The 26,852-nt window shown below is 57.0% G+C and overlaps 1 protein-coding gene across 5 annotated transcripts in view; it reads right to left on the reverse strand.

Annotated features, from left to right (window-relative positions):
* MAPK4 (mitogen-activated protein kinase 4) overlaps positions 1–26,852 on the reverse strand; it is a 45,936-nt gene that overhangs the window by 5,746 nt on the left and 13,338 nt on the right. For 2 of the 5 annotated variants that reach the window (XM_039567130.1, XM_039567135.1), the window contains exons 2-4: positions 14,875–16,285; positions 6,263–6,407; positions 1,421–1,582 (exon numbers count right to left, since the gene is read on the reverse strand). In XM_039567130.1, the coding sequence (XP_039423064.1) occupies positions 1,421–1,582; positions 6,263–6,407; positions 14,875–15,420 (853 nt within the window). In that variant the 5' untranslated portion in view covers positions 15,421–16,285. Of the gene's footprint in view, positions 1–1,420; positions 1,583–6,262; positions 6,408–14,874; positions 16,286–22,940; positions 23,753–26,852 lie in introns of those variants that run through there. The other 3 variants (XM_039567134.1, XM_039567133.1, XM_039567132.1) reach the window with 3 other exon arrangements.

The raw sequence follows: 26,852 nt of genomic DNA on the forward strand, positions 1-26,852 counted from the left end.
TTCAGACAACCGCTTTCACCTCTTGAGCCCAACTGAAGTGGACTAGATTTACTGCAATGTTTAAAAGCCTTCGGCGTGACCAGGGCTATGAAATTATTTTACCCATTAATATTTGAAGAACTCCGAGTGGCTAGAATTATTTCAGAAAGACTGTGGTGCATGAACTCTTCCTATGATGACAGGAAACTTAAGCGCAATTAAATCTAAACGCGGGGGGTTTGCTGTGATTGCTTTGATGACTCCTTTTGCTGAGGTTATGTGAAAAGGTAAAATCCTGTCACTGAAGCTGTTGCTTATCCCGTTGATTCTTTCCTGGGCAAGTCTCTTTGAGTTCAGGCAATAAAAATAAATACGTGCCTTTCCTCGGATACGGCTCCATTCCGCACCTTCGGAACATCACCACCGAAGGTGTAACTGCGTGACAGGGGCAGCGTCTGCAGGGACAGGAGCCCTCAGCAGGAGCACGGCCACACATGCTGCCTCTGTGCTTAAACATTACCCAATTTCCGACTGTCTCCCGCGAGATCACCTCATCGCTCGGACTAATTAAGCAGGAAGGAATCAATAGCCTCACGAGGTCACTGACTACGGGCACGGAGCGTGGCGGAACAACGCACGACAGGTTATGTATTACGATGTACTACAGGTCAGAGAGGCAGGAAAACGACAATGAATTATGCAAGGAGCAAGGGTGACCTTTCTTCCTGCAGTAATGGCAGGGAATAAATCTGTTCCTGCTTGCTGGAGGCTGATGCGGTCCCTGGGCACCCCAGGCCGATGGATATCGTGTTGCCAGGACCACAGGACATCTTATAGGGAAGAGTTACACCAGCAAACGTAAGCTGAGCCTGGTCTTGACATCTTCCCAAAGGCAGGCGGCCAGGTCCAGTCTGACCCTCAGAAGGAGCTCAGGAGAGCACCTGGTCAGTGTTCCTGCCAGTAACAGCCACCTCACGGGGTCTGGGTGCTTGTGAGGGAAAAGCCTGTGTCCTGCGGTACTACACAATTGTGCCCATGACAGAGGCACGGCGGGAAAACAAACGGGGCTTGAGGAGAACCTCTGGGCCGAACCCTCGCTCGCAGCTCGAGGAGAGGCGTGGGAAGCCAGGGATGTGCCTTCAAGGTGCCTTGGAAGAGTATTTCACCCCTAGAGCTACCTGGGAGCAAGCTACAGCATCGAGAGTGCTGTCCTGTGGCAGGACAGCGAGCTGGGCCCGGGGACAGGCGGCAGCAGTGGGGACGTGGGAGCCACAGCTGGGACCACCCGCTGCGGCCCCCCGGGACCTGAACCCCCTTCTGCAGCGCTGGTGCCCTTGGCCCTGCAGGACAGCTCCTGTGACACTCCAAGGAAAGCTCTGAAGACACAGCAGCCGGGAGGAGCCCCGGGAGGACGCTGACGAGCCAGTGGCCACCACGGTACCTTCGCTGTCCACCTCGGGCAGCAGCTTGCGCAGCGGCTTCCGCACTTCCCACGTGCTGTTGATGAACATGGGCATCACCTTCAGCAGCTCCTCTTTGTCCTCCTGGTGGATAACGGGGATCGTCTCCAGAATCAGCTGCATCTGCTCCAGCTCGTGGCCCCCTGGATGGGAAGAAGACAGGCAGTGAGATGAGGCACAGAAGTTGAATTGGGGCGGCTGTGGGGTATTAGCAGCTCCAGGGGTGCCCGAGCTCCATCTCTAAAGGAATGCAGGTGTCCAAGCTCTGCGTTCTCCCAACGGGAAAGGCGTTTTCTGACCGGCTCCCACCGGCTGCTGGGCACCAGGGCATGGCTCTGCTGGTGACAATCCCCACAACTCCTGTGTGCCATTACACGCTTTTAATCCTTTCCTTTCAGGACCTATTTATTCCCGCATCCCCAAAGCCCCGCTCAGGACTGGCTGCCCGTCAGCGAGAGGAGGGGAGCAGCAGTGCCCGTGGAGTGGAGCGCCTCGTCAGTGAGCGCTAACCCCGTCCTTCAGCACTCCACTGGCTGTGACCAAGAGCTCGGGGCTGGTGCCCAGCCTCTGGCGAGCGCACGGGCGGCCTGGCAGGAACGCGAGTCGCGCCGCTGATCTCTGTGGGCCAGCAGGGCCGGTCAGCAATACTCTGTCATTAGGGGCAGGACCTGCCACTGAGGCAGGGAGCGGCCTGGGACAGGCAAAACAATGGGGATTTTTGGGCTACCAAGTGCCTGCTGTCCCAGCCACGGATTTCAGGTTGCTTCAATGGCAAGCAGTGCCCGTCTGACCCACAATAACAAGAGACAACCTCATTTACTGAGGTTGTACTTCTGATCAGTCAGCAGGGAGCGCAGGGAGGCCAACCCACAGGAGACCACTTGCCCTGAGGCAACCCCGTTCCTGTGGAGGTCCCTGGCATCTTACAGGGGCTGCCCTCCACAGCCCAGAGCTCCCTGTGGGTCGGCAGGAGTTTTCCAGACTCACACCCACGGAGCTGACTCCCAACACAACCCCCTGGGACAAGGGTGGGTCCCATCATCGATGCTGGGAAACCGTCTCCTCCCATCCTGGGCTTGCCACTCCAGCAGATTTTGGTTCCATTCAGTCACGGCCACTTTCACCCCACACGGCAGAGCTCAGTGACATGGCAGTGAACTCACACAACCCCAGACAGTGCTGACATGAGCCCAGCTGGTCACCACTGCCACACACGTCCACTCGGATCAGTGCCCTGGGAGAAGATAAAGCAATAGCAAAAGCAAAAAAGACCAAGGGAGGGATGCCCTTCCCATACCAATCGCGGGCAAATTAATTCACTTCCTTGCAGAAGAACTAATTTTAGGTCATTTAGAGATTCACAGCGTGACTCTGGGGGAAACTAAAGATATCTGTCAGGGAACGAACACCTTGTTAGTCAGGCTAATTCCCAAGCTGTGATCAAAATTACAGGGTGACAAAAGCCACAAAGGCTTTGTGGCTTTTCCCTCCGTGCAGCCCCAGCCACTGCTCCCTGAAGACACCTGGCAGCCAAAAGACACCGTTTTTAGCCACACAAAGAAGCTGCTAATGCAATGCTGGAAGCCTTGAATTATGGCTCTCAAGAAACCGGATTCTATTCTATTATCCCCTATTTATGTGGTTCCCAGGGACCTTTTTCTGGAAGTATTAGCTGCTGGAAAGGAAAACATGAACCACAGACAGGATAAATGCAGCAAGCTGTTGTTACTCAAGGACAGAACGAGGAGCTCTGCATCTTGTCTTGGACAAGAGAACCTTCTCCAGGCTTGCAGCCAAGTCCCAGTGAAGCACCCAAGCACCGGGAGCAAGCCCTGAACCCACGAGAAAAACCACCTCCTAGCTCTTGGTCACAGGCACAGCCCCACTGGTGAACCCCGTGGAGATCTGCGAGGACAAATCTTTCCTCCTTTTTACTCCTTTCTTCCCATTCACTCCTGCTGCCACTGACACTGCTTTTGGTGGAAGAGACACTGCAGAGAGCTGTAGCTGCTCAGCTATGGACACTCTTCCCTGTTTTCTGTGCTGCCAGTGCTGGGGAGCTCTCCAAGGGCCTGCAGACCCAACTGGAGCTGCTGAAGACGGGCTGCACTCCTGTCAGCCCTGGGACAGCCAGGCTTGCTGTGTCCTCCCAGGGCTCTGCCAAACCCAAACTACTCCTACCACCGCAGCATCCAGGGAAGGGGCCTCTGGGAGGGGCTGGGGTCCCTTTCTGCTGGACATGCAAAAATTCGTGTGGGAGAATGGAAGCTGAGTGACATCTGCTCCTAATAACCAATCGCCTTAATTTACCTGCGTTGCTTAAGCACCCCATAGACTGCCGAGTTAATTATATTGATTTATGCTAAGCACTCGATTTAAATTGCGCCGCTGACGCACGCTCAGGGAACCATTTATCCAGGGCAAGGCACTCGCTGCAGGTTTGCAGCTTTCTCTGAACCACACTGCTGCTGGTGACCCAGGGCTCTCTGAAACTCTCATCCTGCAGGGACAGAGGCTGCAGCTGGCTGGGGGTAAACCCCTTCTCCCAGCAAAGAGGAGAGGAGCGGCAGCAAAGGTGAATCCATGTTGCTGTGCAGCTGTTTGCGAGTTTTAGCTGCTCTGAGGGGCTGGGCTTTATTCTCCTCCTCTCTGGACAGCAGCAGATGAAAGGCACCACGGGCATCCCTCCTGCTGCCAGGCTCCTGCACTGGCTCCGCTTGGAACCCGGGGCAGGGGGCAGAAGCTCCCATGACAATGATGTAATTTCAAAGCAACCAACACAGAGTCGATATTCTGAGCCTGGTTTTGATCCCCACCCACTAACCAAGCACCCTGCCAGCACCTGGGGAGCTGTTAAGTGATTTCACTGGGCTGGAAGGCAGACAAGAAGCGATGCTCACACAGGTGCCTGGCTGAGCCCAGCCCTCAGTGTGCCAAATCCCACCTGCTGTGGGCTCTCAGGAACCAGCCTGGGGGAGGTTCCGGGATGGCTGCTCCGGGGCGTCTCCCCCAGGCTGCAGGACAGGACTGATCTCACCTGCAGCCACGTGGAACACCAGCATGGGAGTGTTGGCCTGGTCTCCAGATGCTCTTAACGAGCTTCACTGGAGCCATCAACATTTTTAAGGCAAGGTCAATCTCCTCTGAGGCAGACAGCACAGACCAGACAGACGAATCCCATCCCGGGGCTACTTTTGCCTCTGCCTTACCACAAAATGAGCTTAAAGGACCACCCTGGATACCTCAGTGGTGTCAGCCAACATTACTTACACCCACAAAGAGCAAAGCAAAACCCCAGGCTGGGGCTGAGAGAGGGGCCAAGCCCAGTTTGAAAAGCCAGGAATGCCTGGGTGCTGTGCTCGGACGGCTGGTGGAGGACCTCGACACGCAACTCTTGTTTTGCTGTTTGAGGCGAGGGGTAAGTACAGGAGGACAGAGATTGCAGAGGCTCCCAGCAGGACCAAACAATGCCCTGCAGGGACAAGGGGCACCTGGGGATGTCCCCGCTCCTGGAACACATCCTAAGGAAACATCAGGAGCAGACAGGTTAAATGCATGATTTTCAAAGCTGAAATCCCTGGACTTGAAAGTTTTGGTGAAACTGAGGACAAAAAGAAGGAAAGAATGGGGAGGCAGTTTCAGTGATCTCTTCAGAATGATACTGCCTTCTTATTTCTAAGCTTTCACAAAAGAAATATGGAAGCCGCAAGCAGGAGTGGGGAGGGAGCAGCAGAGCAGCTGGAACCAAGTCTGTGGAGCTCTGCGGTGCTGAAATATCTGTGAAGGAAACGTCCTCCTCCATTATTAATGGGTCTGATTATTTATTTACACAGCTCTGCGAACAGCTGCTCACAAAACGCGTTAAACCTTGTCATTCAGAGCACCCACAGGCGATGGAGACACAGCCGAGCAGGAGCTCAGCCGCAGACCTCGGGCAGGAAGGGGAACAGCTCCTTCAACAGGCAGAGAGCAGCTGCCTCGTCCCTGAAAGAACGGCTCTGTGTCCCAGCTCGGGGAGCACAGCTCTGCTCCTGACACAGCGTTTTTGGGACTCTATTAAATACATATTTGCTTCTCAGGAACATCAGAGCTGAGCTTCAAACGCTGCACTGGTAACCATGTACTCCTTGCTGTGCTTTTGTTGTCTTCTTTTCTTGCTCTTCACCTTTATAGCTGCAATTTGTGCCTGCAGGCAAACCCTAAAAATGGGTGGTGGCATTCAAATGTCTTCCCTCAGACAAAAGAAATAGCTTGAAGACACCCATCATGATTCAAATCCACGGCACAGAGTACAAACCTCCTGGAACATGGCACCATTATCTCCTGTCCTTACACTCCACCCTGTGATTGATTCTAGCATCCTTCCTCCCAACAAAAGGCTCTTATTTCCTGTTGGAAACATGGAAACCGAAAAGGGTTTTGTTGTTCCGTCAAGATTTGTTCCCTGAGGTTCTTCTTTTGTCAGCAGACCGTCCCTGCCTGGCAAGGCTTGTCAGGGGCGCACAGCCTCGGACACCCACGGGTGCCATCACACCCAGGCCACCACGTGTCCTTCCCAGGCAAGCACAGGAGGGCTGAGTGAAAACTATTTTCCACTCCTGATGGGAGTTTGCACCAACCCAGGTCTGACAGCAGAGGCTGCACAAGTGAAGTCTGTTCTGGAAGCAGCTCTGGTGTCTCACAGTCAACCACAGGATCTCTGTAGCACTGCTACAAAGCTGGCAGGGAGAGCGGAATTCCCTCTGCTGTGCTGGAAAGCCTCGGAACTGGGTAGCAAGGAGGGAGGGAGGGAAAAAAGGAACCAACAGGAGACAGAAACCTACCGGCGAAGAGCATCCTTCCAGTCAGCATCTCAGCCAGGATGCAGCCTGCTGCCCACATGTCGATGGCTTTGGTGTAGTTGTTGGGCGAGAGCAGGAGCCGGGGGGAGCGGTACCACTTCGTCACCAAGCCCTCAGACAGGTAACCCTGAAAGGGCAGAGAGAGGGGGGTCAGGAGGGAGAGCGTGCAGCAGAGCTCCTCCACCCGTCCCTGCTCACTCCTCACTGCGGCCCCACGGCCGGCCCCTGCAGGAAACCCTGCCCCCCACGCCTGGGCAGCCCCCACGGCGGGCTGGGGCTGCCTGCCCTGCAGGGACCTGACAAACACCAGTGCGGGCAGAGGGACCCCAGTGCTCCTCGAGGCAAAGCACCCACTCGCTGTTTGTCACCATGGCACTGCAGCATCTTCTGCAAGGGACAGATGGCTTCAGTAGCACGGATTGGCACATCACACCCGCCTGAGCCATTCCAGGTCGCCTCTGGAGGACTTGGATGTACCCCACAAATCCCAATCTCCCCTCATCCGAGACAGTGTCCAGAAGAACAAAAGGGAGGATCACCAGTGCAGATGGAAGGAAAGCCTGTATGGGGAACAGAACTGCCAAGGGCTCTCAGCCAGGACTCCTGAAAACAAGATGCCGTAGGATAAGTGGGAAAGCCCTTCTGGGCAGTACCTGGCTGGCCCAGAGACGGGAAACCCTGTTTATTCTGCACTGAGCCTGAGCCTTGCCTAATAAATCACCTCCCCTCCTTGCCACCCGCAGCTGGGCTCTGGCATGGCTGCCAGCAGCTGGCTGGAGAGGGGCAGCTCCTCATCCTCAGTCCTGCTCTGCTCACATCGAGGACGGTCATTTTGGGTGCTTGACCTGGTTCTACACGAGAAGCTCTGGGCAGCATCCACAGGACAAAGGCCATCGTCTCTGGACATCGCCTCCTGTTCCTGAGCTCACCCGGGAGATTCACCCCCAGTGCCAAGCGCTCAGCAGCTCTGGCTGGAACCAAGGCTGTGTCCCAGCCTGCAAATAACCCTGGCACGGCAAGGGATGGCCCAGCACCCCTCAGTGCCACGCAGGGGCTGGGCATGGGTGGTTATCCCACAGGGATGACACTGGAATATTCATAAGCGGCCTTTTCTACATTAAATATAACACATTAGCAGAAGGAGGTGGATTGCAGTGCAGCAGGAGAGGCAAAACAAAATTAAATTATAAAGCTGAATTGCATTTAAATGCCATGAAGCATTTGGAGAATGTCAAAATGCAAAGACAGCATGAACACAGTCCACATGAAAGCTGAGTTAAAAACTCCATCCCTACTGATTTAGTTCCACAGACTGCAGCAGAACTGGAGTTGTGCTACACAGCGCTTCCCGGGATGCTGTAGGATGCATCTCTCCACCTAAACACGAGAGCAGTGCAGCACCACAAACACCACAAGGCTGATCACGCTCCTCTTCCCCCAGTGCAGGTTTCTGCGCCAACTCCCAAATGTGCGAGTCATCAAGCTTTTAATCATAAAGGGCTTGCTTTTAAAAGAATGTTTTAATTTTGGCCTTCTCATGATAAGTTGTAATGGAGACTGATTAGCTGAGAAATTTCATTTAATGCTGTTACATTTTTTGCTAATGCTGCTCAATCAGAACCAGCACAAAAGCCCCCAGGCATTATCGGATCAAACCACCACTTCTCAGCCACTGCAATTATTCCCAACAATGGAGATGCTGGTGTTTATTGGAGAATCCCACAGAAATGAACTCTGAGAGTAGTAATCCAGGGCAATTCTCAGCTGGAGCAATTTCTTCCCTCTCCCAGGAAAGGAATGCCACCCTCCTTATGGATTTAACACCGTTGCTATGTTTCTCCTTGCTGACAGCAAGATGGATGTGAGTCCTCCGAGGGGTGTGTGCACCACGCAAAACGCATGAGCAATACACTGCAAACATCTGAAAGTCACAACAAGCCAAGCATTTCCCTCCCCAGGCACGTCTCACGTCCTGGGGAAAACTCCCTGCCAAAACTCACCAAGCGGACACATCTTCAACCTCTCTGCTGCCGTGCACGGCTCTGGTGGTAATTAATTAGCAGCACTTCTGCTGCCCATCTCCCCGTGCCTGACTGTTACCTCCCTGCTTCCATCTGCCGGAAAACCTCGGAGCCCCCAGCACCACAGCCAGGAGGGAGCCACAGAGAGCAGGAACCTGCAGCTGCTCTCCATCCCATCACTGCTTCCCAGGGCATTCCACAGCTGGGCTCCGCGTTATCCCTCCCCTTTCTTCAGGGGGACAATACAGGGAAAGACTGATGGGCGGTTTGGAAATCAAGACTTTTCTGACCTGGCTGGAGGTCCTCTAGTGGGTAGCACGGCATTCCAGTCCCTGACACATCCCCGACACCTTCCCACGGCTGAAAACAGGGGCTAGATCCCTACGTCTAGCAAATACCTGAGCTCCTGTCCTGCCACCCGGAGACAGAAACTGCAGTCCCGTGGGATGGCACGTTCTGGGGAGAAACAGCTTTGGGATCTGGGATGACGGAGCCGCTGCCACAGCCCCGGGATGAGGACCCACCCACAGCTGTGGTGCCAGGGTGGGGAGCCCCAGCACCCCTGGCCACCACCTCAGCAAGGCAGGGCTCCAGCACAAGGACTGCACCACGTACCCAGACCCAACCAGACAGAAAGAGCGGAAGCGTATTAATTAGTGCCAACTAAGATGGAACATCCATCTCTGTGACAATGTTCTGTGGATTCAGCACAGCCCCTTCTGCACTGGAGGACCACCAGAATCTCTTTAAAAAACAACGGAGTTAGTTGAAAAATAGCTTCAAGTCTAAGCCCTTCCATGCTATTTCTGTTTTTCTCCCTTGCAAATTTCAAAATGCTACTTTTCAAAAAAAGTATCCTTTTCCTGCTTCTCCTCCTCCTGTGTGTGTGGCAACAGCTCAGGCGATCTACAGAGGTGATGAATTCACTACAGGTAGGACAAGCATCAAGTCGTACCAAGCAGCACAGCAAGGCAACTGGAAAGCGAAGAAAAAGGAATGTTTTTTCTCATCTCTACACAGCACGCATCTTGTGTTTTGCTCGCAATACCAGAAGGAGAAGCAATTTGGGGCAGGTGCTGCTGCATCCTGGTGTCGCCCTGGTGACAGCACGCTGAACCTGCATCCCATGGGAACCTGGCACAGCATGGCAGCACATGGGGAGCACCAGACCTGCTGCTGCTCCAGACAACCACCATCCAAGCCTGGAGCTCGTCCTCGGGGCTGGAGGGATCCAGGGGACATGGGAATTCAGGATCCCACCTACTGCAGCCCCCCACGCCACAGCCCAAGGCTTCCCCCAGGAGTGTTTCACAGCAGAACCCTTCTTTCTGCCGTGAAAAAGCCGCAGAGGTGCAGAGCAGGGGCTCACACGCTGGAAATCCGTCAGGATCCAAGCACAGCCTGTGTATCCACGCCCCCATCCACAGCCACCATTGGGATTTCTGCTGCTTCACCCGTGGGAGCCGGATCAGCTCCTGCTGCAGATGGGGGACTCAAAATAGCAACAAGCCCAAGCTTTTGGAATAATCCCGGAGCAGCAGCAAGCTTCTGCCTCCTCACAGCAGGGTTTTTAACCTTGTTTGTTGGAAATGCAGGCAGGGCAGTTCTGGGAGGGGCCGTGGACGATGCCGGGCTGGCAGGAACGTGGCTCCACAGGAGGACAACGGCACGGCTGTCGCGCAGGGCTCCAGCAACGTGACGCGCTCTCGTTTTGGGATGACAGGGCACGTTTATTTCAGGAGCACAGACCATTACGTGCCTCTCTGGAGGGCAGAGCCGGAGAACAGACGCGTTGGGGTCACAGCAGGGAGGCTCAGCACCGGCTGCACGGGCCATGGGCTGCTGCCCAAGGGCTGGACGTGCTGGGTGGTCCCCTCCAGAGGAGCACAGAGCAACGCCCCACACCCTCACCTCCTCTGAACACCTCCTCGCCACAACCCATCCGGGAATTTTGTTATTTACTGGATGGACTGGAAGCGATTATGTTTGCACTGAACAGCAAGTACAAAGCTAAAGGAGGACTTCAAAGCTTTGAAGATGGTCTGCAAAGTGTTCGCCACAGGAACTCCCCCTCGAAGGGCCGATACACCTCCGTGGTGTGGAATTTCTGCCAGTTAGTTGTGTAAGGAATGCTGCCAACAGGCAAAGGGAGAGCAGGTCCCCTGGGAACCCATCAGCAGATGTCCCCAGGTGCTCTGGAGCACCAGGCAGAGCCCCCAGAAGAGACAATCTTGTGCAGCCCAGGGAGGGTAAGGAAGGTTCTGTTCAAGGCCTGGTCACCCGAGGGAAGGCACCTGGCAAGTCTCTGTGTCCCCACCAGCGGGAATCTCCCGTCCTTCCCAGACAGGACCACCCCACGCTCTGCCCAGCGCTGCGGCACCCGACACGCCACACAGGATGCACAGCCAGGGACGGGTCTGCCCTCCAGAACATTCATTATTTTAAAGTCTAGACATCTGCTGGTTGGTGTTTATGCCAGTTTTTAACGCTCGACTTTGCTGTCTCCCTGCTCTGCCACAAGCTGAGGGTGCTCAGGGCAGGACAGCACCCCGCCTTTACACCCTCTTCCCTCCCAAACCTGGCGCAGATGGATCTGGACTCTCATTTGGAGCCAAGGGTGTTTATTAGGGCACGAGAGTGGGGATGGATGGATGGACGGATGGACTGATGGACAGATGGATGGGCAGCATCCATCTGAGGCCCAGGGAGCCTCCAGGCAGGCACTGGACCATGGGGGCTGCGGACAGAGGGGCCATGGCAGAGCATTCCAGCGGGGAATCCTGCAATCACCACGGGGATGAAGGGTTATGGAGCAGGAAGAGCTCAGCTTTGCCTGTCCTGCATGAAGACAGGAATCTCCTGGAGGCTGGGAATGCTCTTCTCCTCACCTCCAACCTGCCTTTGCTCACCATTTGGGCACCAAGGTGTGAAGTGTTCAAACCACAGGCAGCAGCGGCCGAGGAGAAAGGCGATAATGTGGAGATGTTCTAGAGGGATAAATGCCCAGGGATGACGAGCAGTGAGATGGAAAAGAAAGGAGCCTGCACAGCTGGATGGTGAGAGCTTTGGGGAAGAGATGGGATGAGAGAGAGACGTGGATGCACAGGATCATCTCCCGAGGGGCCTCTCCTGCTGCACCTGGCACTCTGTGCCCTAGAGATGTCTGTAAGTGCTTGAGCTTAGAAACTCGTGTATCTGAGACAGGGCTAAAATTTGTCAGGTCTGAGCAGCCAGTGAAGGTGCAGACCGAGGTCTGGATGTGACTTTGGCAGCTGGAAATTAATTTTGTTTGCTGTGGAGAAGTTTCAAAGAGATGTCCCTGTGCTGCTCTTACCACATGGAGAAAGGTATTTGAGCAGCAACAACAGCCGAGTGCTGCGGGAAACAGCCAAAGCCGCTCTGCTTCGACTGGGGGAGGCCGGCTCCTCACTGTGCTTCAGGGCATTTCTCAGAGCCAGGCAGCTCTCCCTTTCCCATCCCATCACCCCAGTTCAGCATATGCCAGAGCCGGGCAGCTCTCCCCTTCCCACCACATTATCCCAGTTCAGTATCTCCCAGAGCCGGGCAGCTCTCCTCTTCCCATCCCATCATCCCAGTTCAGCATATCCCAGAGCTGGGAGCTCTCCTCTTCCCATCCCATCATCCCAGTTCAGCATATCCCAGAGCTGGGAGCTCTCCCCTTCCCATCCCATCATCCCAGTTCAGCGTCTCCCAGACCCAGGCAGCTCTCCTCTTCCCATCCCATCATCCCAGTTCAGCATATCCCAGAGCTGGGCAGCTCTCCCCTTCATTATCCCAGTTCAGAGCCTCCCAGAGCCAGGCAGCTCTCCCCTTCCCATCCCATCATCCCAGTTCAGCATATCCCAGAGCTGGGAGCTCTCCCCCTCCCACCCCGTTATCCCAGCTCAGCGTCTCCCAGAGCTGGGAAGCTCTCCCCTTCCCACCCTGCTATCCTAATTCAACGTTTGCCTGCTGAAAGTCACACAAACGAGACACCTTGCCAGGCAAGGGCTATTATTTAGGTGGTGTGTGTGTTCTAAGCTGTGTTTACAATTGTGCTCACAATCTAGCATGGTTCCTACCTGCCATTTTAACACTCAGCAGGATGGTCTGGGCTTTGAGAAGCATCAGGTCAGAAGCGATGTGACCTTTGGGACCAGTAACACCACACAACCTGCAATCTTTTGTGTCAGCAGAGCCCAGCCATTAGCGTAAGCATATTGCAGATACAAAACATGCCAACAGAAGAAAAACGCACGTGCTTCGGATGAACCTCAGAGGCTCGCAGGAAACCACTGCGATAGAGGTGCAGCTCCGCACTGCCCTCAGAGGGTTGGGTCTGCGGGGTCTTTGGGCAATGAATCATGCAGGATTTCATCTGCTCTTGGGCTGGCAGCACCACGGGCTGGGCTGTGAGGATCCCTGCTCTGCCCGGGTGGCCCTGGGGTGGAGGCCCAGCAGCCTCAGACGGGCGATGCTCCGCTGCTCTGCCTCCTGCTGCTGCCTCCTGCCCGAGCGCGGCCACGGAGCTCGGAAATCCGTGCGAGCCTTGGAGGAGAGCGGGGCTTGGGTGCGAAATATGGGAAGGAATTGATTTCTCTGAGTCACCTTAGACATCAGAGGCAGGACTGACCCACACCCCACCCGAGCCCTCCTGTTGTCCCTCTGCCCCTGCAGGGCCCGGCACCCAGCTCTGGCAAACACAGTCCTGCCCACTGCCAGGAGTCACCAATAACTGGCATTTTCTGCTATTTTCAGCTCTGCTCGGGAGCAGTATCCAGCTTTCTCTGCACACTTGGATGGGTTTTTTTGCACTGATGCTCCAGCCTCCCACCCCGTGAGGAATTGGAGGATGCTCATGCAATGGCATCTGGCAGAGTTAAACACCAACACGAAGCTGCAGCCCTTGACAGCTCCTTCCACTGCACTGGCCATTACTGAGGCTACAGAGAATTGCTCAGAAATAACAATAACTCTGCAGCAGACATGAACAGGTAACTCCTACCCTGATCCCGCAGTCCTTGACAACACGATGTTCCCTAAATCAGAGACTTTCTGCATTCACGTAGCCTGCCTTGTTTGCAGGGGTTTTCTCTGGGAATTACCTGACTTTAAACAAACAAACCATCCATCTGAAAAGCCAGGAGCCTCCTCCTGAGTGGGGCCATAAATAAGGAGTCAGGAAGGGAACACAGGGAGGGCAGGCAGAGTGACAGCGACCCTGTGCCCTGCTCCCTGATGTCCCCTGCAACCGTACTCCTTTTCCCCAGGCTCTATTTCTCCCCACAGCCCCGACTCGCATCCAGAACAGATCTGCTCGGGATCATGAAATTGTCTTTTTGCCGTCCTCTGCTGCCTGCCCTTCCATGCCTCCCTTCACGGAGCAAGGGGCAGGAACCCACTGGTAACGCAAAGCGCGTTTAAGCCTCGGCACAGGCACAACAACAGATCCATGGGGGACCGACCCCAACCTCACCGCGGACACACCCAGCTCAGGAGAACAGATTTCATCTCATCTCACAACACCAAACAGTAGCTCTAACCAGAGGCCAGCTGCAGACCATGCAGTGACCGCTTTCTCCCAGAACACGTGGACCCACGGGCTGACGGAGCCTCCGCCACGTTCCTCCAGTGCTCAAGAGCTCCCGCCTGGAAGGCAACCGGCATTATACATCTGCAGCTCTGTTCAAGATCCATTAGCATCAGGACTGCGTGTCACATAGTCTTCTCAGCCATTATCCCGGCCTCCCATGCTGCCTGCCCGCTGTCAACACAGCAGGCTGCCCCGGTCACTCACATTATTACTGCTTTATGATACACTAAGTACCAAGCGGCCAAGAATTTCACTTGTTATTTGGATCTTGACCTCAGATGAAAAGACTTGACTGAGTCTCAAAGACCCAGCCCTCTCCCCCTATGTTAATTCAAACAAAACTGGGTTTTTAAGAAGCCGGTTGGCACCGAAGTGAGGACAAAGCCTGGCAGAGCGGGTGTGGACATGCCAGGTCCCCTCTCCACGTGCTGCTTGTGCTTTGTAACAGCAGCGGAGCGAGGAACACAGAGCTCAGTCATTTGAGTACAGCAAGCAAACACACGCCTCCCCACAGCCCACTGCTGAGACAGAATGAAACACCTGACCATGTATAATACACACCATGTAAGGCAGTGAAAGGCAGCTGAAGGGCCCTCAAACCCTTCCTGTGCTCTCTCTGCAGCTTTGCAGCACTGCAGAGCCCCAGGACTCTGGCAGAGCTCAGTGCGTGGGCTATGCCCAGAAAACACTGAAGGCCAGGCCGGACAGGGCTCTGAGCAACCCTATCTAGGGGAAGGTGTCCCTAGGTGTCCCTGCTTGGTGCTGGGGGGTTGGACTGAATGAGCTTTAAAGGTCCCTGCCCACCCAAACTACGATTCCATGAATGGAACGGAATAGCCTGGGGCAGAGCGGTCACCAGCAGCGGTCACCCCAGCGGGGGCTCAAGGTCCAGTTCCCCCAAGAAGATCCAGCGTGGCCCAACCACATCGCCGTACAAATGTTCTATGCCTCCCTGCGCCGGTCAGCCCGGCACTGCCTACCTTGTGCGAGTAGTGCTGGTCCACGATCCTGGCCAGGCCGAAGTCGCCGATCTTCAGCACCAGGTCCTCTGTGCTGATGAAGATGTTGGCCGGCTTGAGGTCGCGGTGCAGGACGTTGGCTGAGTGGATGTACTTGAGCCCGCGCAGCAGCTGGTACATGAAGAGCTTGGCGTGCTCCTCGGCCAGCTTGCCCTGCTCCAGCAGCCGCGCCAGGTCCGTCTCCATGTACTCCTGCACGATGTACACCATGTTGAACTTGAAGAAGTCCCCGCGGAGGTTGGCGCCCTTGGGGCCCAGCACCTCGTAGACCTTGACGATGTTCTCGTGGTCGAGGCGGCGGATGATCTTGATCTCGCGGAAGGCGTGCTTCATGCTGCGTGCGTCGCCCAGCGTCAGCTTCTTCACGGCCACCTTGCGGCAGCTGCGGCTGTCCAGGGCTGACAGCACCAGCCCGTTGGCCCCGAAGCCCAGCGGGCGGAAGTTCACGAAGCGACAGCCCAGGTCGTAGCCGTACATGCTGGCGATGCAGTCGCACTTCTCCGCCATCGCGCGCGCCAGCTCTTGCTGCTGCTTCTCCTCCGTCACTCGAAAAGCCAGGAGAGTCCCAGGGCCTCCAGGTCAAAAACGTAGGTGGAAGTCAAGCCCCTCATTATTACTGACAGATGCCTGGGGAGGGCTCTCGCTCTGAACCCATCACTTCAAGACGACACGGGGTGAAAATCAATCTGAGGACATACACACACACACACCACACACACACACACAAAGAAATAAATTGTTCTGAGAAATCAAGAGACTTTCCAAGCAGCGCAGAGAAACACAGCCAGCCCAGAGATCTCGAGCAAAGCAGAAAGGTCCTTTTCCTCGAGACTAAAAAATCAGCACTGCTACATTTCTTGGCCCCTGCCTCGCTTCCCTTCTCCGGTACCCCGGAGGCAATGCCGAAGCGCGGGGCCGGTGGCACAGCCCCGTGTCCCTGGTGTCTCAGCGCTGGGGCAGCCAGCTGGCCCCGCCGCGGGGCAGAGCCCAGAGCAGCCCCATGGCTCTGCACTGCCCCAAACCCTCCCTGCCCATAAATCCTGACAGTGTTTTCCCCACCAGCGAGGCGCACCCAGGCACCGGCCGGGCTTGCCAGCGGTCAGCAGAGCTTCGCCCTTCCCGATGCTCCTTTTTTGGCATGGGCAGGCCCCATCCTCCCCACCAGCACACATAGAGCCCAACAGCAGCAGGTGTTTTGCAGGCCAAAACTCAGTTTTCCGGCTGCCTTCAGCGCAGAGAGTTTCCACGTCTGCAGTTCCTTCCCACCGTGTGCCTTTCCCTGGCGGATCCGAGTGCTGTCTGATGGTCACAGCGTCCCGGGGAGCTCCCCGTGCTGCACGGCCCCGTCACCCCAGCAGGTCCAGCCTCACTCCTGGAAGAGAAGAGAGGGATCCATTAGATACCCGTGCCCTGCCCACGTAACAGCTCGCTGACGGTGAACCATGAGCAAAACCGCGACCTTTCGGAGGACCATTAGTTATCCCCTCCCAATGCACACAGCATTACCAGCGATTTTTCAGCTGCCTAATTTCCCCTTTTCCATTTGTAAGACACAGAGAACTGTAACTCTTCCTTTCCCCTTTGCTGCCTTTTTTTTTTTTTTAAATTCGCTTGAAAACGTTATGGAGCGATTTGCAAAGGCTGAACAGCGTGTTGCGTCCGCGACTGCCCACGTGAACCATGTGGCAAAAATAGCACAGAACGAGGGTACAAACCCGAAACAAGGGTAAAAACACTCCCTGCCGAGCAGCTGAGAGCGCCTAGGAGCTTTTCAGCTTGTAACAACCAAAATTGCTCAGGCCAATGAGGCGATTTTTGCAGAAAAAGGCCATTTTTTTTCCAAACTGTCTGTGAGGATGTGACACCCCCTGAACTCAGGGTCCCACAGCAAATGTTGGCAGCAGCCCGGGGATGCCATCCCTGCTCCTGTCTGAAATTAGAGCAGGTAAATATACATAAATATACTTATATATGAAGGATATAAGATTTGTTTTCTCACCCGCTACGGCATTAAGAAGCCGTAACTGGTTAATGCAGACCCAACACGAGCTGAGGCACCTCTGGAGCATGACTCCGTAGCCCAAAGCCTCTCTGCCTTTTGGCTGTGCCAATGCACTCCCCTGAGCAGTGCAGGAGTCTCTCTTCAAGGTGCAGTGGCGTTTAAAGGAAAGACAAGCACCAGAGGAACCCACTGGCACCACGGCAGACCCCCGGCAGACCCCCAGCCCCTGATGGCAGAGGCACAACGGGCAAATACCAACATCTGTTGGGGATGAGGGTGTGGATTCAGCCAGAGGATCCCAGTGTTTGGGAGATATTCCTGACAAAATGTCATTTTCCGGTGGCAGGTGCCCACGCAGGGGTGGCCAGGGGCTGTTTCAGCTGGGAAAACACAGTCCAAGATCCCCAAAGCACTGCAAGTTTTCCACGGTGTTTTTTACCTGCAAATACTTCACTTGGAAACAGAATGGAACAAAAGGCCTGGAGCACGAGGAAACAGCTGGGCTTTTTTCTTCCAGATGATCAGCTCAAGGTTTCCAACCCACCACGTTTGCAGCTGTTTATGGATCTCAGCGGAGCAAGGACACCTCTCCCGCTCCCAATCACCCCCTGACGCCTCATCTTGCACCCCATCCTCGCCCTTGTGCCGACCAATGCCCCGTGCCACCCCCTGAGGGTCCTTCCGAGCCCGGGGGGACCTGCAGGGACCACCCAGCAGCACAGGGGCCGTGACCTTGCACAGGGAGGTCCCAGGTCAGCAGCTGGTCCCAGCGCTGCTCAGAGGAGGAAAATAAAACAGAATAAAATAGAATAACCGTGGATCTGCTCCCGTTCTGTTCTTCGTGCCAGAATGATTCCTCTGTCCCAGCCCTCAATCACCAGCGCTGCTCCATTAACCTCGCAGTGGGTTCACAGCCTGGTCCGGTGCTCTGCGCTCCCCAAGCCCCTCTGGTGGGACCTTCATGCCCCCCGGCAGAAGTTACCAGGAATGACAAAATACCAGGGAAAATATTAAATGCTGAGCAATCACCCACTGCCGAAGGTGGATGAGAAACACAACGCTCCGGGGCAGCAGGGAGCAGCGATTTGAAGAGGGAGCTGGTTCACAGTTAAAATGTAGACATACGGAGCATCTGACGGCAGGAGGATGTAGGCAGGGCAGGGATACCCTCTGAGGAGCATCTGCCAGCAGCTACCGAGCCGTTTGGCAAGCACTGCCTGCTCCTCCAGTCGGGAAGCAAAAATAATTACAGCCTCTTTTCAATCCAGCAATTATCTAATGCTGGCTTCTGCACACAAGGACTGAACAGAGAAAGCTGCTCGTGCCATCGGGAAAGCAGGGCAGGCACGGCCAGAGAGGTGCCTCGGTCCACAGTGAAACCAGGGGGACAAAACCGGATGGGAACAAGGGGAGAAGGGGAAAAGGGAGGGAAATAAATCCTGAGGCTCTGCAAGGAAAGAGCACCCCGTGCAGGAAGGTCCCCCAGCGGGGTAACCCAGCTGCGAGACTGTGGAAAGGGAGCACGTGTTGCTCAAACCTCCGGGAGCTGCTGGGGGCTCCGAGCACCACAGGAAGGCTCAAGGGCAGCCTGGGACCTGCTGAGCAACCAGGGGGCCGCAGCAGGACTGGGGCTTTCCCACTTGTGGGGGATCACCTGAGCTTCCTAAGCCTGAGCTGGAGACCTCAGTCTCTGCACAGGTCTCCTGGATGTCTGACAAGGAAAAAAAAAACCAAAAAACACCCCCCCCCCAAACTTCCTACTGGCAAAGGGAACTCTGTGAAGCAGGGTTTGGGTCAACATGCTTCCACATGGTGCCATGCTGGCTTCGAGACCTGTCTCTGTACCTCCCCCCAGCCCCCCACCCAGCAGCACCACGCTGCCCAGCCCTCTGGCACTCTGGTCTCATGGGGGTGTCCCTGCCCACGGCAAGGGGTGGAGCTGGACGGTCCTTAAGGTCCCTGCAACCCAAACCCTCCTGTGATTCCATGAGCCAAATTCCAGGGGACTGCTGAGCCCAGGTAGGGGTGGGTGGGATCCAGCGCAAGATCCCACGCCAAGTGTCTTGGCTTACTCTAGCCGCAATGGAAAGAAACCAAGCTTTGCCTCGTCAGCCTAATTATTAATAATTAGTAGAGCTCCAGAAGCACTGAAAGGGAAAATGCAGCTCATGAGGGGAAAAAAGGGGAAGGAAGAGCCCTATTTTTTCTCAGAAGCAAGGCAATGGTCTGCGTGGTGCTCCTGGCGCTGTCTCACTGCCCAGCTGAGCGATGGCCCTGCTGCAGCTGCTGCAATTAGAGGGGCTGAGGCAGAACCACCCTAAAAGAACGGCCCTGGAGCCCAGCACGTCACGCCCCTGTCCTGACTCCCGTGGCTGCCTCTCTCTCACTGAACATCCAGGGAAAAGCTGCTGGCAAAGACAGGGAGATGTTCCACGGCCAAGGGACCAGCAGACAACAGGGTCCCACAGGAGTGGGGGAGAGGCAGGTCACGGGGGGATTCTGCCCCTCTGCCCCGCTCAGGTGAGGCCCCACCTGCAGAGCTGCCCCAGCCCTGGGGAACAACAGCACAAGGACCTGGAGCTGCTGCAGCCAGTCCAGAGGAGGCCACCGAGATGCTCCAGGGCTGGAGCCCCTCTGCTCTGCAGCCAGCCTGGGACAGCTGGGGGTGTTCAGCTGCACAAGAGAAGGCTCCAGGGAGAGCTCAGAGCCCCTGGCAGGGCCTAAAGGGGCTCCAGGAGAGCTGCAGAGGGACTGGGGCCAAGGCATGGAGGGACAGGACCCAGGGAATGGCTTCCCAGTGCCAGAGGGCAGGGCTGGATGGGATATTGGGCAGGAATTGCTGTCTGTGAGGGTGGGCAGGCCCTGGCCCAGGGTGCCCAGAGCAGCTGGGGCTGCCCCTGGATCCCTGGCAGTGTCCAAGGCCAGGCTGGATGGGGCTTGGAGCAGCCTGGGACAGTGGAAGCTGTCCCTGCCCGTGGCAGGGGTGGAATGAGATGGCCCTAAACTCCCTTCCCACCCAAACCATTCTGTGACTCAGTGATTGACACTCTTATCTCTGCCTCCTCCACCTGGGACAACAGCAGACCCAGCGGACCAGGCTGACCAGCCTTCCAGGTAATTTTTCCTGCCTTCTCCATTCTCCAAACCGCACCTCTCTCCTGACAGTCCACCAGCAGCCCCAAGGAGCCCCACGCAGTGTGCCCACAGCCGCAGTTCTGCTCTGGGGTCCGGGCGCTGCCGCGGGGGAACAACCCCGGCTGCTCCAGTGTGCTGCTGCTGCCACGGGCTGCAGGGAACCGAGGGGAGTGCCTGGGTGCCAGCCTGGCATCATCGGTCCCAGCTTCTCCCCTCTCCGTGGCTCTCCACGGCTGTTGTAATGAACAAGTGCTATTTCAGCGGCGCCCATAAACGCAGCAGCGACGGCACGCGGCTGCGGAGGATGGAAAACGCGGTCAGCTTTTACAGACCTACAGACCAGAGCCCCAGCGGCTGCTCAGGATGATGAGGCCAGGATCTGACACCCACTTAAGGAGCCAAATTCAGTGGGAGCTCCAGAAAAAGCGGCAGCAGAACACAGCCAGCAGGTCCTGCAGCGGGCAGGGCGCCAGGGTAGCAGAATTTGTGTGCAGGGAAAATACACCTGACTTGTTTATTTTGGTGGAGGCACCCCAGCCTGCCGCTCGTGTGCTCGACAGAGGGCTTTGCTGGGTGCTGGAAGCCCGGAAAACAAACGGACACCAGCTTTAAGGGATCTGAGTGCTAACTTTATTGCCTTCCCCTCTGCCACTTGCTATCCTGGTTCAGAGGTAGGGAAGTTTTGCGTCCTTCCAGAAGGCACCCACCGATGGCTCTCCTGCGGTGCAGACCATGAATCCCCTCAATTTAATAAATGTGTGTCAAAGCCATCACTCAGACCTGCACCAGGGCCTGAGGGAAGGGTCAGGAGCCCCCGTGGTGCCACCAGCCTGCCCTGCAGCCACCCAGGAACAGATGGACACGGGGAGGTGACCAGAAGAGGACGTGGGTGCTTATACAGAGAGTTAAGCCACCAAATTCCAAAAAACCCACTCTGCATTGAGGAATAGTGCAGGAAATGTAGAGATATTCCCTCCTGACGAACACTGACTGTATTTTACAGCCTCAATTTACCTCTCACTCGCTTTTTCACCAGGGGCAGCTGCAGCAGCTGCCTCTGCGCAGACACAGAGATCTTGTAATTGGTACCCCTAGTGCCACGAAATACAAAGATGAGGGAAGAATTGAGAACTTTCCTTTCATTCTCCCGTTCTCTCTCTCTCCCACACTCCTCTGCGCAAGGGAATTGTGTGCCCTGGTGATGCTGCTGGGATTTGCACTGACCTTTCTGCTCCCCGCGCTCCTCTGAAGGCTCAAGGGGGCTCTGGGTGCCCTCACAGGGGCTCTGGGTGCCCTCACGGGGGCTTCAGGGTGCCCTCGCAGGACCTCTCTGCTGCCATATCCCAGCGAGATCCCAGCACGTCCCAGCACGAGCCCCAGGGTGACGCCTCAGTGAGCTGTTCCCTGTCACCAAGCCCGCTCCGAGGGGCAGTGACCTCTCTAGCTGGATGAATTCACTAAAGCTCAGGAGTCTGAGCAGGATGTCTGTCACTAACAGCGCACCACGGGTGCTAATTAGAGCGGGGTAACAGCTTGCACTCCTTCTACAGGGCCGGACCCCACAGGCCACTGCACCTCGTATCGGGCAGCTCTGGCAGGAGCACGACGAGATTCACTTCTTCCTTGCTTCTCTTCACCCCAGAATTGCTCTCCCCACAGCAGAAGCCTCTCAGACACCCTTTATCCCTGTCCCACTGCCCCCGCGGCGCCTTCAGACTTCCTAAAGACCCACCTGTCTTCAGGAAATCTCTCCAGGCTTCAGCCACAGAGCCGGAGTTACCGAAGCAGCAGGAAACAAGGACAAGGCTCCTGTTGCTCTCTGCTCCCACGCCAGCGACTGCTCCGAGGCCGAAATTTAATAACCCCTGCCCATCAATAAACACGGCTCCTGGCGCTCAGCTCTGCAGAGCATCCCACAGAGAGCCCTGGGGACGCAGCTGCTCGGAGCTGCGTGCGGGTGGAGGCACAGCTCTGCTCCCCTCCTGGCAAGCAGCCTCCTCCCTCCCTGCTGCAGCTCAGGCCACGCACCACAGGGCCTGGCTCCCTGCTCTGCACCCTCCTGCCTCGCCCAGGAGCTCCAGGTGTCTGTCACGGGGCCGGGGGCTCCCGTCCCACCCCTCTGTGACCCTCACACCCCAGCACGGACGGGCTGTGCTCGGCCCTGGCAGCAGTGGTACATGGGGACACCTGATGTGGCATGGGAGATGCCAGGGAAACAGGGAAATCACGGGGCAGGAACCCACCCCAACAGAACCAGCCCGACCTCAGCAGAAGCCGCTCACAGAATCACAAACAGGTCGGGAAAGGCCTCTAAGATCACCGAGCCCAAACATTAACCTAGCAGCGCCATGCCGCCGCCCCAAATGCCACATCCGGGGGCCTTCAGAACACCTCCAGGCTCCCCAAACCTGCTGAACACAGCCAGAAAACTGCTCCTCTCTGAAGGGCGCTGGAGAACAAGGGATGCTCCTGTGCTGTGTGTCCTCTGCCTGGGGGCTCCACCGGGGACACCCCACCCTGGTAGCCCCGAGACCCTCCCCAGCCCTGCACTCGCCGGCAAGGCTGGGACCCGCCTGGGGAAGCTCCTGCTGATCCCCACCGGCACAGCGACCCCCGGGGCAGAACCAGCCCCTCTCACGCCAGAGCTGGTTACAGCAAGGAGACACAGACTGCCACTCAAAGCAGTGACACTCCAGGCTTGTGAGTGCCGATTTCATCCCCCCAGACTCGCCCGAGCTGCAGCTGCAAGGCACACCAGGTGCCTGCTTTCCCCAAAGCCTGTTTTCCTGGGCTGTCTCCCCTCCCCTGACCACCCGGCTGTGCCAAACAACAGCCATGCAACCCGCTCGGGGGCAGATCATGTTCCTGTGCCTCTGAAAATACTTCTTACCGAGATGTCTTTGATGCCAGGAGCCGGGCAGAAACTCATCAACACGATGAGCAGATGTGCCGCCAGCTAAAAGCCAGAAGGCATCAAGCAGCACTGCCACAGGAGGAGGGCAAAATCTTGCATGAGCCTGTGGGAGAAGCCGGAGGGGAAAGGCAAACCAAAGAGAAACAGCAGAGAATGACCCCAAAGCCCTGCCATGACCAGCAGTAAAACACAGAGTTTTCCCATGCACTCAAAACAAGCAGAGCAGCATCACCCAGCACTGCAAAGCCACCTCCAGTGCCCAAATCTCACTCGGGAAAACAGGAATTCTCCTCCTTAACAGCTAGGGCAATTGTGGGCAGGCCAAATTACACCCAGAAAAAAAAAAATAAAAGGAGAAAGAAAAATCAGACAACGCTCATTAGTTCACAGAAAGAACAGAAAACAAAGGAGAACTTGCTGACACTCACAGGGGCTTTAGGCAGTGTGGGAAAGCCACCCATCTGTCCCTGAGCAGGCAGCTGGCCCTGGTCAGTCAGCCGTGGAGGGGCTGCGAGTGGCCAAGCAGAGCCCAGACGTGGGGACAGGCCTCGTTTCCCAGAGGGACCCAGCATGTGAAACTGCTCTGGGCTGGGCTGTCTGCAGCCAGACAGCGACCAGACAGTGCCTGAACAAACACGGCCGAGCCCGTCTGCCCAGGGCCAGCAGCGCCGCCCCACAGCCTCCCGCCGTCCCCTGGCACGGCACCGCGCTGGGAGAGCACAGCTCCGTCCTGGGGGCACCCACCCGTGCCACGCACCCACCACAGCTGGGCGGCCCAGCAGCTGCTGCACCTGTAGCTCAGTCCCACTGCCTGGTCAGCCCAGTCCCGCTCCCTGGTCAGCCCCAGTCCCAGGTCAGCCCCAGTCCCTCTCCCTGGTCAGCCCCAGTCCCTCTCTCTGGTCAGCCCCAGTCCCTCTCTCTGGTCAGCCCCAGTCCCTCTTCCTGGTCAGCCCCAGTCCCTCTCCCTGGTCAGCCCCAGTCCCGCTCCCTGGTCAGCCCCAGTCCCTCTCTCTGGTCAGCCCCAGTCCCTCTTCCTGGTCAGCCCCAGTTCCTCTCTCTGGTCAGCCCCAGTCCCTCTCTCTGGTCAGCCCCAGTCCCTCTTCCTGGTCAGCCCCAGTCCCTCTCCCAGGTCAGCCCCAGTCCCTCTCCCAGGTCAGCCCCAGTCCCTCTCTCTGGTCAGCCCCAGTCCCGCTCCCTGGTCAGCCCCAGTCCCTCTTCCTGGTCAGCCCCAGTCCCTCTCTCTGGTCAGCCCCAGTCCCAGGTCAGCCCCAGTCCCTCTTCCTGGTCAGCCCCAGTCCCTCTCCCAGGTCAGCCCCAGTCCCTCTCCCAGGTCAGCCCCAGTCCCTCTCTCTGGTCAGCCCCAGTCCCAGGTCAGTCCCAGTCCCGCTCCCTGGTCAGCCCCAGTCCCTCTCTCTGGTCAGCCCCAGTCCCTCTCTCTGGTCAGCCCCAGTCCCTCTTCCTGGTCAGCCCCAGTCCCAGGTCAGCCCCAGTCCCTCTTCCTGGTCAGCCCCAGTCCCAGGTCAGCCCCAGTCCCTCTTCCTGGTCAGCCCCAGTCCCTCTCTCTGGTCAGCCCCAGTCCCAGGTCAGCCCCAGTCCCTCTTCCTGGTCAGCCCAGTCCCTCTCTCTGGTCAGCCCCAGTCCCTCTCTCTGGTCAGCCCCAGTCCCGCTCCCTGGTCAGCCCCAGTCCCAGGTCAGCCCCAGTCCCTCTTCCTGGTCAGCCCAGTCCCTCTCTCTGGTCAGCCCCAGTCCCTCTCTCTGGTCAGCCCAGTCCCTCTTCCTGGTCAGCCCCAGTCCCAGGTCAGCCCCAGTCCCTCTCCCTGGTCAGTCCCAGTCCCTCTCTCTGGTCAGTCCCAGTCCCTCTCGCAGGTCAGCCCCAGTCCCTCTTCCTGGTCAGCCCCAGTTCCTCTCTCTGGTCAGCCCCAGTCCCTCTTCCTGGTCAGCCCCAGTCCCTCTCCCTGGTCAGCCCCAGTCCCGCTCCCTGGTCAGCCCCAGTCCCTCTCTCTGGTCAGCCCCAGTCCCTCTCTCTGGTCAGCCCCAGTCCCTCTCCCTGGTCAGCCCCAGTCCCTCTCCCTGGTCAGCCCCAGTCCCGCTCCCTGGTCAGCCCCAGTCCCGCTCCCTGGTCAGCCCCAGTCCCAGGTCAGTCCCAGTCCCGCTCCCTGGTCAGCCCCAGTCCCTCTCTCTGGTCAGCCCCAGTCCCGCTCCCTGGTCAGCCCCAGTCCCAGGTCAGTCCCAGTCCCGCTCCCTGGTCAGCCCCAGTCCCGCTCCCTGGTCAGCCCCAGTCCCGCTCCCTGGTCAGCCCCAGTCCCTGGTCAGCCCCAGTCCCCCTCTTCCTGGTCAGCCCCAGTCCCTCTCTCTGGTCAGCCTCAGTCCCTCTCTCTGGTCAGCCCCAGTCCCTCCCCCTGGTCAGCCCCAGTCCCTCTCTCTGGTCAGCCCCAGTCCCTCTCCCTGGTCAGCCCCAGTCCCAGGTCAGCCCCAGTCCCTCTCCCAGGTCAGTCCCAGTCCCTCTCCCTGCTCAGCCCCAGTGTGGCCAGCTGTGGTTTCCATTCTGCACCGGCTTTTGCTGACTGACACCACACTGATTTAAAACCAGCAGAATTATCTCCGTTAACAAAATAAAGCAGTTCCTGGAAGGGATGACTCAGAAGCCTCTCCCCTCACCATAAATCAGAGCAGAAACACGATACCTCACCGGGGCAAATCACTTTGCCCTTTTGGTTTGGCACCTACAGCCTTTTCCTCCAGAAAAAAGAGATCAGAAATTGGCACTTTGTCAGCGTTGAGCCCTTCCTCCCCGGGACGCCACGGGTCAGGGCTTTGCCTGTGTTATCACTGGAGGGGCTGGGCAAAGATAAGCAGAAGCAGGATGGTTATTAAAAAAATAATTTTGCAAAAATCACAGAAACAGCCCTAGAGGTTTTCTATCGTATCCGAGAAGCCTGCACCAGGAATTTGCCCCAAAGGACGTATGTGCAGCATGTGCCAGCAGGCAGAGAGATGGCAGAGCAGCTCCTCCAACCCTCCACGGGCCCCAGAGATAGGGATCTCTCTGAGAGACAGCCTGATGTCCTCTCACAACACTGCCCTGGATCTCACAAAGTGCTTGCACAGAGCCGGGCCATGGCCTCCCCTTTAATCCTCCTGCTCACTGACAAATCTCATCCCATTTATTCTGGGGCCAGGGCTGGACCACTCGCAGATTTGCGTGCTCAGCTTGGGCAAACAACGAGGACAGGCTTTGTGGAGAGGGAAAAAACCTGCACTTGTCTGCACAAACCATTTGGCAAAAGGTTTCCACCCTCACTCCTCATGCTGCAGCCCCACAGCAATGGCCCCAGGCTGGCACGGCAGGAGAGACCCTCCCAATGCGATGGAAAGGGGCAAAGCCATGTGGGGAGGAGACCTGGACTGTGCCCCCATCAGAAACACTCCCGGTGCCCCTCTGCTCTCCCAGGCAGCAGCCCCGGGGCTTGGGGAGTTGCAGCTCCAGCCCCGTGTTCATACCTCTGCCGCCTGGAGAGTGGCCGGATGAGACACCCATCTGCAGACAGCCCTCTGGTCAGCTGTGGCCAAAGGGATACTCCACTGGGGCCACAGGGCTGCTAGGCCAGTGCTGGACAGCCCGGCCATGGAAAGGGACCTGGGCATCCTGTGATGGCCAGCTGGACCTGAGTGAGCAGTGCCCCGGAGCCAGGAGGGACATCCCTGTCCTGGGGGCACCAGGGACACCAGCGAGGGAAGGGACTGTCCCGCACCGGGGCTGCCACAATGCAAGAAAGATGTAAAGCTCAGAGAGTCCAGAGGAGGGACATGGGGATGGGGAAGGGTCTGGAGGGGCCACATGAGGAGCAGCTGAGGGCACTTGGTCCATTCAGGTCGAGGAGACTGAGG

The sequence above is a fragment of the Corvus cornix genome, chromosome Z, assembly GCF_000738735.6.
Source record: "Corvus cornix cornix isolate S_Up_H32 chromosome Z, ASM73873v5, whole genome shotgun sequence".
NCBI classification, from domain to species: domain Eukaryota; kingdom Metazoa; phylum Chordata; class Aves; order Passeriformes; family Corvidae; genus Corvus; species Corvus cornix.